This window comes from Zootoca vivipara, chromosome 5 (assembly GCF_965207765.1).
Source record: "Zootoca vivipara chromosome 5, rZooViv2.hap1.1, whole genome shotgun sequence".
NCBI classification, from domain to species: domain Eukaryota; kingdom Metazoa; phylum Chordata; class Lepidosauria; order Squamata; family Lacertidae; genus Zootoca; species Zootoca vivipara.
The window spans coordinates 39,696,877-39,715,013 of NC_142588.1; the positions used below are offsets into that span (position 1 = coordinate 39,696,877).

Consider the following 18,137-nt stretch of genomic DNA (forward strand, 5'->3'; position numbering starts at 1 on the left):
TAATGAGATATCTAATGTGGCATAGCACATAAGCAGAACCTAAGCTGAGGAGACCTGAATTTGGGAATCTAGTGTACCACTTAGGTTTACAACCGTATCATACTGCAGTGGTTGAATGGATAAAATGTTCTCTATGTTGTCCTGAGATCCTTAGAGGAAGTACAGGATAGCAATTTGATGTATAAATAACCACTACAGACTACAGTAGTTGCCCAGGAACTAAGTAGTTGTAACTGGTACTTCATTCAAGTGCATCTCCTTACTATACGCCTGTCAAGCCTCTGCTTAAAGACCTCCAAAGGAGACTCCACCACACTCCTTGGTAGCAAATTCCACTGCCGAACAGCTCTTACTGTCAGGAAGTTCTTCCTAATGTTTAGGTGGAATCTTCTTTCTTGTAGAAGTTTGAATCCATTGCTCCATGTCCGCTTCTCTGGAGCAGGAGAAAACAACCTTTCTCCCTCCTCTAAGAATTAACCTTTCTTTCTTGGGTAAATAGGGATGAGAAACCTTTTGGTGTCCAGGTATTGTTAAACAAACTTGGGGCCTGCAGGTAGCTGTGGTTTACCAACCCAACCCCGCCTTTGGCACCCATGATATACCTCACCCATGAAATACTATCCCATCAAAAATCCACAATACAAAAGAAATAGCTTGCTCTTCTTGCTCAGTTTGTTTGCACTTAGCCAGCCCACCTATGAACATGTCCACATGTCACTGGATGCCAGGATTAAAGCATAAAGAGCTTCTTCCTGGGAGCGAATGCAGTAGTGGCTGGTGTATGTGCTCTTTTCTTCACTAATGGGGTGGCATGTCTGCACCATTCTGTAATTATGTCTCTTTTCCCATACTTTTAGACTTAGCAGCCATTTTATAATAAAAAGCCATCCCCATGGCAGCCATTTTGTGATTAGCAAGAACAGCACGTTCTCCAAATTTAAGATGTGCTCACAGGTTCAAAGTTTGGCAACCTCTGGCCTAACTCTTATCAGCTCCAGTGAGTAGGGCCAATGATTAAGGATGATAAGGATGATAATCCACCAACATCTGGAAGTCTAGACACATGAAGAGGTCTAGAAAGAAACCACACAAGCAGACATCATGTACTAGCCCAGAAATAAGGAACCTTTTTGGATCCATGGGCCAGTCTAGAAGGCCAAATTTTACACGTGTGCGGGGCCATCCTCCTGCTGAAATCACAAATGATGTCAAGGGATTTGGTGCTCTGAAACCCCAAAGTTAGGATTTCAAAGCACTAGCAGGCAGCAAGGCACTGTTAAAAGCAACATGTTTTTCCACATCATTTCAATAGCTGTTTCTTTGTAAATCCAGTTGCTGAAATGAAAGGGGGGGGGGACACGATACCTGAACAAAGAAGGAACACCTTCGCTTTGCATTAGCCACTGGGTTCCTGTTTTGTGCACTGGTTCAAAGGCTCCCAACAACCAGCTGATTGTTGGGTGTTTTGGAAGCAACTAAAGCAGGTTTGGCCAACTGCATGATATCAGGTGGGCCAATGGGGAAGCCTGTCAAGCCAAGATTGGCCTGCAAGCCAGAGGTTCCTCAAACCTGTCCTAGCCCTTCTCCTTAAGTGAGAGCTTTCCTTCTTTTTTAAAGGGCAGTCAAGCCAACACTACCGTAAGAACTTTTATTCAGTGAGAATGGACTGCATTCATTCAAGTAGACATCCTTTCTGCTCATTTCTTTTAAATAAGATAAAACACTTATCTTTGAGAGGCCTTCCTCAAACGAAGCACAGGACAGCACACAACATGATAAAATGAAATACAATCACTACAACAACTAAACAGAAAAACCACCATGCAGAAAAGTAGCATCAAACTACTTGCTCCAACCCATAATGGAGTCATGTTGTACCTTGCTGCAATTTTATTTATTTTACTCATAAACCAACTTTTAATAAAAATGCCAGTCCTCAAAAGAGTTCATAAAATCATAGAGTTGGAAGAGACCACAAGGGCCATCCAGTCCAACCCCCTGCCGAGCAGGAAACACCATCAAAGCATTCTTGACATATGCATGTCAAGCCTCTGCTTAAAGACCTCCAGCAGGTGTTGTACAGCAGGTGGAAACAAGGGAGTGGGGCTAGACCTCACTCATCCCATGGTGGAAACAAGTCTTCCCTTGCTAGCATTTGTCAGGCAGCAAGACCTCTGAGGCAAATGCTCAAGCAACTGGAACTTGCTCAATCCACAATGGAAATAATATTTCCCTGCATTCAAGATCATAAATCTCTAAACCTGTCTCAAGGACGCTTCATTTACCCTGACAACTCCTGAATTAAGAAGAAATTTTAGGCAGGGATCCTATACCTACTTACTTGTAAGCCCCATTGAAAGGAATGGATAATATCCAATTATATTGTGCCATTAAAACAAATTTACTCTCAAGGGGACCTTCTTCCCTGCACCCCAGCTCTCATGTGTCCACCAATCCTGCTTCAAAGTGTTTGTACCCTCTGGAGATTTGGTGTGGTTGGGGGGTGGGGCACATACAGAGCAACAGGGGAGGTTTTCTCACACAATGCTGGATTTCACCCAATGGGACGTATACCTAAGTATGCATGAACAGGATTGTTAGAAACACACGCACGCACGCACACACACACGCACACACACACACACACAAGCACTGGAAGAATGAGGAGCGGAAGACTTGATATGGGCATTTTTGAGGTATTTCAATACATAAAATTATTTACCATACCTTGATTTGAGATTGTCTAAATTCCAAAGCCTTTTTCAAAACCGCTCGAGACGAGTTTCCAAATGGCAAGCTCAGTCGTGCTGGAGTTGCACCTCTTTTAAGTGGTGAGTTTGGAGGTAAGCGTTTATCAAACAGTTCAGGACTCAAGTGCCCACCAAAGGACACCCTCTTTCTCTTTCCAAGCGGCTGAATTAATATATCAGGTTCTTCATCCTTCTGCATTTTAGGTGATTTCTTAACTTAAATTACAAAAGAGCAAAACATACCGAATTCAATATACCAACTTACAAAGCTAATCAGAAGGTTTATTCATTTTTAGATAATTTATTTTATCTAAAAAGACAAAAGAAAGCTGTTCTGAATTCCAACATAAGTATTTAGCTCCAATCACAAAGGGAGTAAAAGATAAAAGTAAAGGACCCCTGGACCAGGGGTTCCCAACAAAATTTTCTCGAGGACCCCTCATCGAGCCGCTATTGAGACAAGGACCCCCATTAATTCCTAATCCTAAAATTAAAAAGTGAGAGCCAAATTAAGAGTCTTTTTATATTTTATATTTATATGTTTTTTACAGTTACAACAGAGTACTCCATCAGTATACAGTTAGTTTTAATTTTCAGTTCTTAATGAGATGAACCACTTTTTAACCAACGGTCCATTTTTAACTACGTGAACTGTAGCTTCCGCGAAAAACAATGCTTTGTTTACAAACACTACTGTTTTGCAAAGAGGCAGCGCACGCCAGGGAGGAGGGAGGGGAATAGAGAAGACAGGGTACCTGCGCAGTAGCGCACAAATGAAGCCGATGCGCGCAAAGCATCTTGGGGAGGTGAGCATTAGTAGAATGCACGCGCTGCCTCTTCGCAAAACAGTAGTGTTTGTAAAGCGCCACCTAACGGCATACAGCAGAACTACTGCCTCTATCTAATTCTAGTTTTGCGCTAGACTCTGCTCATGCAGGAAGCGGCCAAAACAAAAAATCTGTTATCATACGAAATATATTTAATATATTTTTTTATTCTAATAGCATCTTGTGGACCCCTCTGGCATAGCTCGCGGACCCCTGGGGGTCCCCGGACCACCTGTTGGGAACCACTTCAACTATGGGGTACGGCGCTCATCTCCACTTTCATGCCGATGGAGGCCAGCATTTGTCTGCAGACAGCTTTTCCAGGTCATGTGGCCAACATGACTAAACCACTTCTGGTGCAATGGTACACCATGCACAAATAATATTCTTATTGAAACAAAATGGAGAATGAGGTATCCTATTCAAACCTGTAGTTGGCTAAAATAAGAAGCATCACAGAAACTGATATAATGACCAAGAAGATACAGTTAAGTGATGGAAAAGATTTTTTTTTTCCCTGAGAATTGGTTACTACATACTGAGTGTCTGTATAATTTGATTTATTTATTGTTAATTCATTGTTTCCTGGAGTGATAACTAAAATTTCATATTTGTAATGTTCTATTGGGTAATATTGAAACTCCTTCTACTGCAGCCCAGTATTTCACTTAGGCATTTGTTTCTGTTTTGCTTTCCCTTTTCTTACCACGGTCAGGTCACATATTCCAAATAGTTTTTGTGTTAAACTATTTTGGAATGTGATACCAACAAAAACCTATTTTTTTCTTTTAAACCATAGTCACTTTGAAGTAAATCATCCCGCCCCCGCCCCCAGTATACCCTGAAAGTGGTCTCTTGGACCCAAATACAAGACTGATAGTGTCAGAAAATGAGTGTATGATGACACTTCAGTATCAAAATAGTAAGGATACTTTCTGTTAAAGTAAGATTTTAAAAACACAACTAGTAAGAGATAAAAATGGAGAAAAATCTGTTGGGGTTCTTTTCAGTGCACTGTACGTCTCTTAATCGTAGTAACCAAATTTCTTTGGGATTCATACAAGTTTTATAAATAGAATAACCAACAGACTTCAAATAAAGTTACATAAGGAGAGCAAAATTACAAGTTCAAGAAAGTCATGACAAATTTCTGAAACAATCTCAAAATGATAGTCTTAGGCTTGTACTGCAAATATTTACCTGACTTTCTTTTTACACTAAATGCACTTGTCACATTCAGTTCTGAAGCAGCCTCACCCTCTGCTGGCACTGGTACATTACTTTCATGACCTGGTATATAGTTTTTATTATCAAAATTCTGCTTGTGGACCTTCATCGTTGGTTCTTTTATTTTATCCTCCTCCTTCTGGAGCCAGTTTCCTTCTTTTTCAGGTGGCTGGTTAGGTGTGCACATGCAACCTGTTCCAGAAGTATCTCCATGAACTTCTAATGACTCCTCTGAATTGATATGCATCTGCTCTGTAGAAAAATGTCCATTTAAAAAGTCTTCATTTTGCTTAATGCTCCTTCGGGGGCTTTTACTGTTACAACAGTGAAATGAAGAGGCAATGGTTCCAGAGTTTCTATCTTTTTGTGTGTTGTTCATACAAATCTCATTTGTTGCTTTCAGAGTTTGCATTGGTTCTATGGCCAGCACTTCATTCTTGCCTTTTTCTGTCAAGGCAACAAAATCAGGCTCCGCTGCACTAACATTCATTGAGCACTCTTCAATTTCAGAAGAGGTTTCTGTGGAATTCTTCAATTCAATCAATGAATCTACCTGTTGCATTCGAGATTTTGAAGAACGTCTGGGTTTCCTAGAGCATGGACTAGAATAAGTTTGGAAACTCTCTCTATTAGACTTTGGTATGGACAAAATGCTTTCAACCGATCTGCAAGTATCTATTAAGTTAGCTTTGATTTCCACACCAGCTGTCTTTGTTGGCTCGTCTTCTGACTTTTCAGGGTGCCCTGCTCTATCTGCATGTTCCAATGATACTATGGAACATGATTCAAGGAAATACTTTGCACTTTGTCTACTTGCTGTTAAACCTGTATCATTACTTGCATTTTTAATCACTTCAGTTCTATCCAGTTCATTCTCTTCTGCATTCTGTAAATTTAACTTATTGGTGCCTTCACTTTCTTGCTTCTGTTCTGCAGCATAACCTTGAAGACCCAAAGATGATCTTCTGGATCTCTTCCTTTCAACAGATATTGGATTTGATATCACTCTGTTTATTTCTTTACTTTTAATATAACGAGAATGTTCAAGTTCATTCCAAATTACATCTTCAGTCTTCTTAATTTGACCAGTTTCAGATATCCTGTGTGGTATCTGAGATGCAGCTTCTTCCAAGGTATCATTACCATCTTTTCTGGCTAAGTGTTCTTTTGATTGCACAAATGTTTCATTGCTAACATCTTTCTCTGCTATTTTTGTATCATGTTCCTGCTTCATTGCTAATTCATATAGTTTGCTAAAAGGAGACATTTCATTTTTCCTTTCTGAACTGAAGGTTTTATATGTAGATTGGGGTGTGCCATACTGTCCAGTAATAAATTCTTGAGTTTTTGTCTCATCACATTCATTAGTATTCCGATTTTCCCAGGCAAGTTTCTTTTCTATGAAGAGATTTTTAAAAGAATACATTTTTAAACAATGTGGGTTTTTTTAAAGTGTTTCTATTTTTGGTATAATGCTTAAGTTAGATGAAACAGTGTTACCAAATTCTACAGTCAGTTAAGGTTCTGATCATATGGCAAATCTATTTTTGAGGAATTAAGTAAAATCCACTACAACTACATAGAAAATAAGATTAACATAAAAGTCCTGAACATACATCTCAAACATTCACAAATGCACTCACATTTGAAGCTACTTTGCAACTGATACTGAGAACAGCATGCCCATAGTGAATGGACTCTAAAACTTATCCATGTATTCAATAGCTTGTGCATGTGTATAAAAAAGTACATTGACAAACATCAGCATAATCTGCAATATAAATTTAAGATTTATCCACTTGTTAACTCTAATCATAATTCAGAGCAAACAAAAAAAGTGGCTGTCTGAATATCAGTTCCCGCTTCTTTTCTTTTGCCATGCCTAGAGCAGCTGGCAATACAACCTGCAGTGGAACTGGCAGGAAATAAAATTGGAAGGGGTTTTCTCAGCCCACAAGGTGTATTCTCTAAAATATTTTGCTTCCTGGCACTGGAGAGATGGGTGGAGACAACCCATATCAAGGATCACATTCATCCCTACAGGAGAAACTAATTCACCAAATCTTGCTTCATTTGTTCCCTCCTACAGCAGAATCCCAGTAATTGCTTTGATTTCAACTACTACGTATCTGTTTATGTAACTTTACATTTTCTTGCCAATCAAGGCCTAACAGTGGTAAATATGCTGAAATAACTACCAACCAGAAATCTGAGGACTTTTAGATTCCGAATTCCGATGGTGCAACAACTCCTCCTGTTCTTCCTGCTGCTGAACATGAAGAACCTGTAAATTTGTACACAATGTATCAGAGCAATGAATGTTTTATTTGTTTTAGAAGTTCACAAAATTGTGCCTATGGAAATAATCCATTGGTTTCTTTTTAAAGTAAATATGTATATGGTATCGAATAATTTAACTCAGTAGATTTCACTAGAACCCACCACCTCTAGCCTAGTTCAATTTATTCTTAAGAAAAAGCTTCAGCTGTTTATTTATCTTCATCCCCTAAACTAGGAGTAACAACTATCTTGAAAATAATCTATTATTGTATACAGTTGTTATCTTTGAATACAGTTGTTCTTGCATAATCATTAAAAAATATGACATGAAAACGTACTGTGAAAAGAATGCTTCCCAAACATCTATTAAAAGCATACAGTACATTCTCAGTACAGTAATATATTACTTTTGAGAGAAGAGTGCTGGCATTAAAACGTTTCTGTGAATACAGTTGCCATCCACACATAAAAAAGAGAGACACTACATCTGAACCCACTTAAGGATATTGGGAATATGGAAACCTACAGCTACACATTTCATTCAGTCCAGCAAAATGCAAAGGAGCATTTCAATATTTTCATGAAGTTACCTGTAATGTTTCATTCTCTTGAGACCTGGAACTCCTCTTCCGTGGAAGTAATGAAGGTGGATATTCAAACCTGTTTAAAGGTATTAGGTAGGCTTAATATTGATTTGTTTATCCCACTGATGAACTAAATACCATGGCTGCAAACCAGTTGTTGAAAACTCTTTGGGCTGGATAATGCAAAGAAAGCACCAGCCTTAACAGTCATAGAGCCAAACAACGAGTGTAAGTAGCTACAAAGTGAGAAGCAGTCAGGGAGGTGAATAAAGGAGAGGAGTTCTGGGATCAGGCTTGGCTATGGGACCGTCAGTTTTGGCTGCCTGATACCTGACCTTCACAAAGAGCAGGACAAGGGGACTGTGACCTTGCTCCTGCTTCTTGTGCAGCTTTCAATACCATTTCCCATAGTATCCTCCAGAACTGACTCAGTGGAATGGACACTGGTATCACTGTGTTACTGTGGTTCCATTCCTGCAGTCCTGAGAACAGCACTGGGAGAGTGGTTTATGAATCTCTGACAATTATGGTATGGAGTACCCCTGGGTACAATTGTATCCCCCCCCCCCACAGTGCTATTTAACATCTATACAAAGCCACCAAAAGCCACATGGAGCCTGGACCAGTGGTGGGACAGATGAGGGAAAGTAAGCTGAGGTTGAATCCTGCCAAGGTGGAGGCACTGTGCAATAAACTGATAATCTGGATCCCATGTGCAATAAACTGATCAATTACTTGTCATGGATGGGGTTGCACTTCGACTGAATTGGCTGGTATGCAATCCGGGGGTGCTTTTGGATCCAGCTTTGTCACTGGAGGTCCACTCAGTAGCTAAAAGCACCTTCTACCAGGTCCAGCTGCTATTATATGTATTTGTTGCTGGACTAAGAGAGCTTCACCACAGTAGTTCATGCATTAATGATTTCAAAGCTGGATTACTGCAATGCACTGCATGTAAGCTTCACTTTTACCAACCCAGAAACAGCAGTTAATGCAGAATGCTGCAATACAATTGCTGAAATGATTGGGATCCTGTCAACAAATAACACCTCTGCTCAGATATCTACACTGACTGCCAGTTTGTTACTAGGCTAAGTGTCACTATCAGTATACAAACCCATAAGAACTTTGGAGCACTTTACCTGTGGCATTACTTTACCCCATATATTCCCCATAAACTACTTCAATCGGCAGAACTGACAGCACAACATAATACTCATTCCGGAATTACAAAAACACAATTTTTTGGTGTTGCAGCACCTACACTTTGTAACTCTCTACCTACTAATATCAGATAGGAATCCTGACTGTAGTACTTTCAATGCCTGCTTGAAACATGTTTAGGCTAGCCTACGCAAACAAGTTGAATGATGCAATGCATTTTAATCTCCCTTTGTTTAATGATTTTAATTATCTTTTTGAATGCTTTTAAATACCTGTTTTTAACTGTCTTGTACTGGTCATTTTAATGTTTTAATCCTTTTTTGTAACCGCTTAGAGGCTTTACTACAATTAAGCAGTATATAAAAGTTGTGAAATACAGGTGGCAACCATTTTGTGCGTGTCCAATTGATGTGTGGCCATCCATACATGCCATTTTCTGACCCAGAAGGGGATGGAATGAGCTTACACACAATATGACCCAAAATACAACCCCTGCACAAAGGAGTTGCCTGTACATAAAAAATTCCAGTGACTTGACCCAACCTAGGCAACATGATGAGAGTAATTTTATTTAAGTAGATCCATAGCTGTGTATAGCATTGTTACGTACCTGAAAGAACGATCAATAATAGTGAATACATCTCCATGCTTTAAGAATGTAGGCTGCTGAAAAATATTTCCATTGAGTTCTGTTGGGTTTGCAGGACTTAAGTTAAACAAAGTTGCCTAAAAATAGATTTAAAAACATTCAGCTCAGTCAATCAAGAAAGGTCCAAGAGACACACAAATCAATACAAAAAAATAAAAAGGCATACCTCCTTATTTTCATTGACTTCAATTTTACAATGTTCTTTGGAAACCTGAGGCAGCTGAATTCTGATGTCACACTCTCTTTTCCTTTAAATATAATCATGCAGTTTTCAGATTAATATTTGTGTATTATGCAGAGATAAAGGCTTTTTAAAAAATGCCATAGTACTATTCAAATATTAGAAAAATAATAAAAACAAACTATGTAGTATTACCGGTATAAAAACTGAACTTGTTTTAACCGAGTAAGTAAAAATCTTTATTACGGTCAAAGACCAGAGAACAAATTAAGACAATCCATAAATCAAATATAGGATTAGATTATATTAAAGGATTAAAATCAAATTCAAGGAATTGGAATTTACATTTAAAAGTAAAATTTAAATTTTAAGAATTTAAATTAATGATCTCTGCAACCTATTAGCATTTCTTCAGGAATTAAAATTCAATTTTAACTGAAAAAACCACTAATGTTTGCTGTTGGCATGCCATAAACCAGATATGGCTAATCAATTCAGGGTCTAGAGCAGGCAGCCCCAAACTCGGCCCTCCAGATGTTTTTTGGGACTACAATTCCCATCATCCCTGACCACTCGTCCTGTTAGCAAGGGATGATGGGAGTTGTAGTTCCAAAACATCTGGAGGGCCTAGTTTGGGGATTCCTGGTCTAGAGCCACACTGGTCCAGGGTGAACCCTGATATCTGCATGCCAAAGCAAGCATGCCCAAAGTGTAAATTCCATGGCTGGAATTGCAGCTCACAAGCTACCTTCAAAAAGCTTTTATATTCTATCAACACTATTTAAAATCCTTTTTGATAAGCTATTATTATTTATTAAATTCTGTAAAATATATATACTTAAGAAAGGATACATTTTATGGATCAGAGCAGGGGACCTGTAGAACTGGTTGATGAAGAAATAATATTTTTTAAATGGACAAATTGGAAGGTTGCAAGGGAATGGCACAAAAAAAAACTTTCTAGGGAACTATATATGGCTCACATGCTATGGGTTGGCCACCTCTGCCATAAACCTTCCCCTGCCTTCATTAAATATGCACTTGGCCATTGATACCTATTCACGTAGATACTTGGAGATACTCTAAACCAGAGCAACACCTGCACTAAATAAAACCCTCCAAAGATATGAAATGATAAACATAGATGTTGCCGATATCACTTGCTTATGTAAAACAGCAAGGTTGAACAACTAACGGAGTTAGTAAAGTTCAACCTTTCAGAGCAGGTTGTGCACTTTTAAAATGTGCACATTGATGCAGGGCTTAGGCATGTTGACAATTTAACTGACATCTTAAGTTTTGCTATTTTAAAGTGCAAGCAACTCTCCATTTACACATGTTCTAGGCACACACACATCCACAAAAAGGGGCAAAAATGGCCCTAGAGCGAAAACAGTAAAAATGGTGTCTAGCCTTTGCAAGTGCAGTCCCAGGAGCCTTTTATTCCTGTGGAGAGTTGAGAGTTTAAGAAATATTTGGAGAGTGATTGAGTTTAAGAAATATTTGGAGAGTGATTGCGGAGTTTGGTGGGTTTGGGGCTTTTTTTCCAAGCATTTCTAGAGGTTTAATGGGTGTTTGCAGGCCTTTTCAATGGTGCCCCAATATACGTGATTTCACTTAAATATGTGGTGCCTTGGAATGTAACTTCCGTGTAAATGGGAGTTGCCTGTAGCGAAGATTTTACTGTTTCACTTTGTGAAAAGAACAGTTCATACAATTAAATTCCAACATTTAGGAATAAATAAGTCTTACCTTCCAAACAAACAAGAGTTTCTAGTCAGTGGAAAATGTGTTCCATCAGTCCCATTCTTTTTAATGACAACAATTTTCCCAAAAAGTGGCATTTTCTCATCTGTAATTCCTACCTGTAAGGATTGAATATTGAGAACTCAATAAAACTTTACTTAATTACAATGTATGATGAGCACCTTTCTATTAAGACAATAAACCAATAGAATTACAATTTTCTTACACTTTTCTTTAACCCAGATTATCATGAAATTGTATGTAAAAGCCCTTTTATCAGGTTAACATTTAACGCAAATTACATTATATAATACAGGAGACACATACAAGTGTACTATTTGTACACGTTTACTGTTTTGCTGCTCATTAACACTAGCTCCTAAAAAAATTCAACTCATTTCTCAGTAACATGATTGAAGTCATGGGTGTACACTGTTTCTCCGAAAATAAGCCGTAGCCATAAAATAAGCCGTAGCAGGATTTTTAAGCATTCAAGGAATATAAGCCATACCCTGAAAATAAGTCATAGTAATAGGTGCAGCAGCAATGCCGGTTGCGGCAGGAGAAGGAGGGAAAAATAAGACATCCCCTGAAAATAAGCCATAGTGTTTTTTTTTAGGAAAAATAAATATAAGACGGTGTCTTATTTTCAGAGAAACACGGTACAAGTAATTTCAACAAAACACCTTTAAAATTATTGAATGTATTATGGCATTCGCTTTCATGGAATACAGTGCACTTTATTAGATGCACAGAATGAGATTCTCAACTGTCAAAATATTGCACACATGGGTGCTGTTGGGGTGGATGGGTAGAATGTAACAAGAAAGGCCAGAGAGAATGCAGGGAAAATAGAGACAGTGAAAATTACATAAATAACAATGGGAATTCACAGAATCAGTTGTGAATAATAGACATTCTGGCATTTGTAAGCCAATTAACTTGTATAATGTTTTGTTAACATTTCATTTAGATTACTACAATATGTTTATGAAATAAGAATTAACTACTCCCAAAAAGGGGGTCCCAGCCTCGTAGAGAGTAATGGACCCTAGGAAGGAGAGTGGGGGTACAGAGACCACACCAGGATTCAAGAAAGCAAAGTCTGATCTTTTATTTAAAAGAGCAGAAGATTGTTGCAACAGGGTTCCTCCTCGCGTAACAGAAGGATGGAGTGAGAACCCCGAACAAAGGAATGGCTTTTGGTTATATACCTTTTCATTCACATACAGATCAATGGTACAGAAATGGCGCAAAAAGAGGATTAACATAGGTAAGTACCGTAGGATGATGTCAGATCATGGGTGGTGTGAACAGAGATGTCAATTTACTTGGGGGCTGAAAGTTTATCCTGGGGTGATCGGCTTGCAGATTTACATGACTGGATTTACGGGAAATGGTTATCAGTGTGGGTGCAAAATCCTGTTCTGCAAATTTATTAAAGTTTACTTGGTTTGCATCCCAGTGTGTATTCATGGGTTTATTTGTAGACCCAGTAGGTGGCACTGTGGTGCTCAATCATTGGTTACATTTGGTTGCATTTTGTTATATTGAAAGATACATTTTCTAAAGATACATTTTTCTTGAGACAGCAAGTAAAAAAGAAATACATCCTTGAAGAAAATAAAAAAATTCCTTCAGTAGCACCTTAAAGACCAACTAAGTTTTTATTTTGGTATGAGCTTTCGTGTGCATGCACACTTCTTCAGATTCAGTGTTTTCATACAGTAACACTCCATCCTGTAGAACTCTATTGGTTATACTTTATCTACACAAAATCGGGAATGAATTTCTGGAAACAAAATGCTTTTCAGACTGCAACCTGAGCAGGAGCAGTTACCATTAAGAAAAAGAGGTTGGAATAAGCCAATATACATGTGGACTTTTCTTCTTCAAGTTCTCAAAGCTCAAGGTTGTCATCTGAACTAGCCAGATGTTTAACTGATAATCACACTCCATCGTTTGAAAAATAAGACTTTAGAGCTGTCTTGTCAAAAAATATATCTGAGTTTCTAACACTGATTATATACCATCTTAGGAACTTCAGTTGAATTAATAAAAAAAGATTTTTGCCTTAGTTCAACCCACAAGTGAAAAAAAAGGAAACTCTTGATATATACTGTAGTTTCAAATTTCAAGTCTGAATAAAGTATCCTTATTACAGGATAGCCAGTTTATTATCATTTACAACGTCCTGGGAGACTGGAATTGCCCCCAACAGTTTTTTAATATTGTAATTACTGATGAGATTAAATTTATTCTTTTGCATAGCAACTGGCCTATTTGTAGTATGTACGCAATAATCCACTCACAATGCTCTTAATCATTCTGCATCTCAAGTTGTTCTAGTCGTCTTAATCAATTCCAATAATTTATCAGAGAAAGGCTATCATGTACATGAGCAGGTTAACTTGAATCCATAGGACACTGAAAACACATGTCTCCTCCTCATATGAATCACTAACGATTCCCAGGTACTATACAGATATATAAATGCATCTATTTTACTGTCTACCCCTTAACTTTTACAATCTGTATACACAATAGAGGAGCTGTACAAATCAGCAACTACACTTTCACACAAACAGTTGTACCTACAAAGAGACAGCTTGTTATTGTGTTCATGGTTATATGTCAACAAGCCTGCAGACATTGTGAATACATATTTGAATATTGTAGTTGCTGCTGCATACACAACTGGATAGTCTGGGCTTTGCAACTATTTTGTTCCATGTTTCCAGCTCATGTGATTGGCTTACTAACAAATACATTTCCTTCAGAAACATTTTCTTTTTTTAAAAAAAAACCAGAAACTTTAGGATGGTAATTGTAGATACATTAATGTGTGGGATGAATACCAACATACTGTAGTTACAATATTTTTATACAGTACCACAGCAAAGAGGCAACCTAGCAGTTGGAAAGCACGTCAAAATGCAAGTAGATAAATAGGAACCGCTACAGCGGGAAGGTAAACGGCGTTTCCATGTGCTGCTCTGGTTTGCCAGAAGCAGCTTTGTCATGCTGGCCACATGATCTGGAAGCTATACACCGGCTCCCTCAGCCAATAATGCGAGATGAGCGCGCAACCCCAGAGTCGGTCACGACTGGACCTAATAGTCAGGGGTCCCTTTACCTTTACAGCAAAGAGGCAGGTGGCACTTTTTTAAAAAGTAGAAGTACCATGTTCTGTAGAAAGTTCATTTAATTTAAAATTCAACAGAATTACATGAAGCAAAACTTAAGTTTCAGCAGAATAAGGAGCAAAGACATTGAAAAGTCAGGTATGCTGGGATTGCCAACTCAGTTATGCAATTGTTCCCAAAAGATACAATCAAACAAGGTAAATCAGAGGTAGGCAACTAAGTGCCCCCTCCCCAAACTGTTCTACTGTACTACAACTCCCATCATGCCAGACTATGCTGGCTGAGGCTGATGGGAGTTGTAGTCCGATTACGAATATTTATTCTGTAAAAAGCTACAATGCATCATTTTTCTGGAACCCGGTTTTCCATAAGAGAGATACTCTGTGGATGCAGCACGCTCTGGAAAGGCGAGAAAGGCGCACATTTCAAACATACCTCACAACTAGTCTTGTGGAGTTGCCCCATTCCCCACAAAACAGGGGTCTAATACGAGGGAAAACCACCTATTCGCAGCTCTTACCACCAAGTTAGCCAGGCCTGTGAACAGTGTCAGGGTCCCACTCTCTTGGGGGCCTCCAAAAAAATTAAAGGAAAAGAAAAACTGGATGCACGTTTCCAAAACATAAGATAAAAAACAAATAAAATAAAACCTACATACAGCAACAGTGGCAAATGGCTTTAGATACCTGTTAGGTCCATAAATTACCATATAGCATATATTCAACACAAAAAACAGCAACAATTTGTTGTTGACAAAGGACAGCTGGACATATAAAGGGTGTTTAGCTTAGGGCCTCATCAAACCTAAATCCGGCCCTGGCTGTGAAGGCAGTGTAAAGGGAAACTAATACCTGCCAAATCTCACTGATTTCCCCCAGTGACACCCTTATTTTCCCCACTCTCTCCCCTATACGCACAACACAGAGGGGACGCTTTAAAAAAAAGAGAGAGGCCGTTGGACCAACTCACTCGCTTTGCTGGCGCAACCGCTCGCCCCCAAGAGAACGGCCCCCAAACAAGCCTTAGCACCGCTGGCCGCCGGATGCTCTTCCCCCCCCATTGCCAACTTCTCTTTCTCTCCCCCCCCCCGCCCCCGCCCGCAATAAGCGCCTGGGTCGCGCCGCTTCCCACACGGGCTGAACGTCCCTTACCTGCGCGCGCGTCCTCTGCCACGAGGATACGCAAGGATCCTCTCGAGCTCCCCTTCTCTCCCCCTAACAGACCTAACCGAGTAACAAAATCGCGTGCGCGCGATCGGCTAACTCCCCGCTCAATTCAAATCCCCGCTCTGACGTCGTCACGGCAGTAGTGCCGGCGCAAAATCTCTCTCCTCACTTCCGGTCTGTATCTCTCCGCCACGCAAAACTTTGCCGCCTTTTCTTTTAACTTAGTTGTCCCCTGCCCTGGAAGAACGATAAAATATAATAATATTCCTTACCCCACCACCACTCCCACAAAGGCACACGTCCGACAACTCCCGCTCTTACAAGTCACTGACTGAACTGAACTTGGGGGCGTGGGGAAGCGCGCTGTGTGGGGACTACTTCCGAATGGTTTCCGCGGAAGCATAAATATGGTGCAACGTATCATCATATTTACTTTTTAAAACGACGCGCGGTGGATTCTGATTGGAGAACGTCGGGTGACGCATGAAGGTAAAACGATCCAATGGGGAACGCAGCAGGCCGTTCAATTTTTAACAGACAGTAAGGAGAAGCGCTGTGCGTGTTTACGGTAGTTCATTGGCTTCTCGAGCCGAGCGGCGGAGGCGGGAAAAGGGCTACCGCCTAGGGGACAGCCGTAACGCCACTTACCTGCGAGTAAGCGCCTCTGAACTCAAGTCTTCTCATTAGACATGGTTATGAGGGTGCCGTCAGTCCTCTGTTCTGAGGTGCTGCTTAAAAATAGCACAACAGGGTGGATATAATGATAACTTTTGAGTGCTTATGAAGCAGCTGAAGAACTTCCATGTAGAATGATTGAATTTTAAGAAAAAGAAAGAAAAGAACAGCCGGCTTTGCATTTCTCCCCCCCCCCCCTACCCTATTTTCTTTTTCTGAAAATGGAAAAACTTACCAGGTGCAGATACACACACACTAAATTAATGGAGGACCACGCGGGGAACCACCCTCGTGACTACACAGGACAGGGGTGTGGCAACTTGAATGAAATATGGGGGGGGGAAACAAGCACCGCTCAGCACATGACGCGCCACGCACATGCCCATCAACTGGGGGGGGGCAAATGTTTTACGGGGGAGAAGACCCCTCGGTCCCTAGGATTTTGATCCTATGATACAGGATCTGGCAATTGCCGTTCCACACAACTAACTCTCAAGTTCTCCAGTTTAGCATCTCTTTTGTGGGCAGCCCTTCCCAAGCCCATGCAACTGCTAAAGCTTGCTTTTCACCTTCCCGACTCCCATTTCTGAAAAACCCTTCCGCCTGTGCAGTCCCACTGTACACCTGCTCTCATCTTCACCCCCATGTCCGTGCCCCCCCATTTTTTGTGCAAGATTGCTGCAATAGTGACATTCTGCAGCTTTTCAATCATACGTAAATGACACGTCAGAAACAATTACCGGTAGCTTCACAGATCGTGAAGCTCCCTTGTTACTTTACAGATCCTGAAGCTGAGGCTCCAATACTATGGCCACCTCATGAGAAGAGAAGACTCCCTGGAAAAGATCCTGATGTTGGGAAAGATTGAGGGCACTAGGAGAAGGGGACGACAGAGGACGAGATGGTTGGACAGTGTTCTCGAAGCTACGAATATGAGTTTGACCAAACTGCGGGAGGCAGTGCAAGATAGGAGTGCCTGGCGTGCTCTGGTCCATGGGGTCACGAAGAGTCGGACATGACTAAACAACTAAACAACTTTTACTTACAGAGAGATACGTCTAAAACATACCTGGTTCAAAACACATTTGAAATTTTAGCTCAGAAAGGAGAGTACGTGTAAATACATTCTACATTTAAAAAGAAATGCTTTCTACATTTATGCAACCGGGGATGCATGGGAGTCTTCTGAATTTCTAAAAGTAGGAGTTACTCTCTTTGGCATTTTAACATATTACCCTCCCTGCTACCATGAAATACTGGTGCTTAATATAATTACAATATTTTTCTATGACTTTGTGTACTAGTTTGACTTTTTTCTTTTCTGTTTTCTTTTCTTTTTCTTTTGCAACTTAGGTTCTACATTGTTTCCCTGGACAAGATATGAATGGGAAGTGAATGGAAAGTTGACTCCTTTGTTACTTAGTTTCAATATTAATCTAGTTTGGGAAGCTCCTTCTGATGCAGTAAGTGAAAGTGGCGCTGAGAGAAAAAGTATATACTGTACTCATAAGCTTAGGCTTTCCACCAAAATAGAAGGAATGTCCATCCCAAAAGAGTCTTAATGCAAAGATCTTAGTTTCTTAGTTTCTGGTCCAAGGTGTTAAAATTAGCCTCTTGAATCTCTACCTTTAGGCTGGCTGTTCTAATTTCATCACGTTTCTGTATCTTTAAGATTAACAGAATCTTAAGAGCTAGCTTGTGAGTTAGCTTGTCCAATTTGAGAAGGTTAAACTCAGTTGATG

The 18,137-nt window shown here is 39.9% G+C and overlaps 1 protein-coding gene across 4 annotated transcripts in view; it reads right to left on the reverse strand.

Moving 5' to 3' along the window:
* The window catches only part of MKI67 (marker of proliferation Ki-67), a 35,879-nt gene extending 20,032 nt beyond the window's left edge, over window positions 1-15,847 (reverse strand). For 3 of the 4 annotated variants that reach the window (XM_035137329.3, XM_035137327.3, XM_035137328.3), the window contains exons 1-8: window positions 15,706-15,847; window positions 11,415-11,527; window positions 9,648-9,729; window positions 9,443-9,558; window positions 7,675-7,744; window positions 7,007-7,088; window positions 4,778-6,202; window positions 2,728-2,966 (exon numbers count right to left, since the gene is read on the reverse strand). In XM_035137329.3, the coding sequence (XP_034993220.1) occupies window positions 2,728-2,966; window positions 4,778-6,202; window positions 7,007-7,088; window positions 7,675-7,744; window positions 9,443-9,558; window positions 9,648-9,729; window positions 11,415-11,506 (2,106 nt within the window). In that variant the 5' untranslated portion in view covers window positions 11,507-11,527; window positions 15,706-15,847. The remainder of the gene's footprint in view (window positions 1-2,727; window positions 2,967-4,777; window positions 6,203-7,006; window positions 7,089-7,674; window positions 7,745-9,442; window positions 9,559-9,647; window positions 9,730-11,414; window positions 11,528-15,705) is intronic. The other variant, XM_088670426.1, reaches the window with a different exon arrangement.
* Window positions 15,848-18,137: the final 2,290 nt, after the last annotated feature.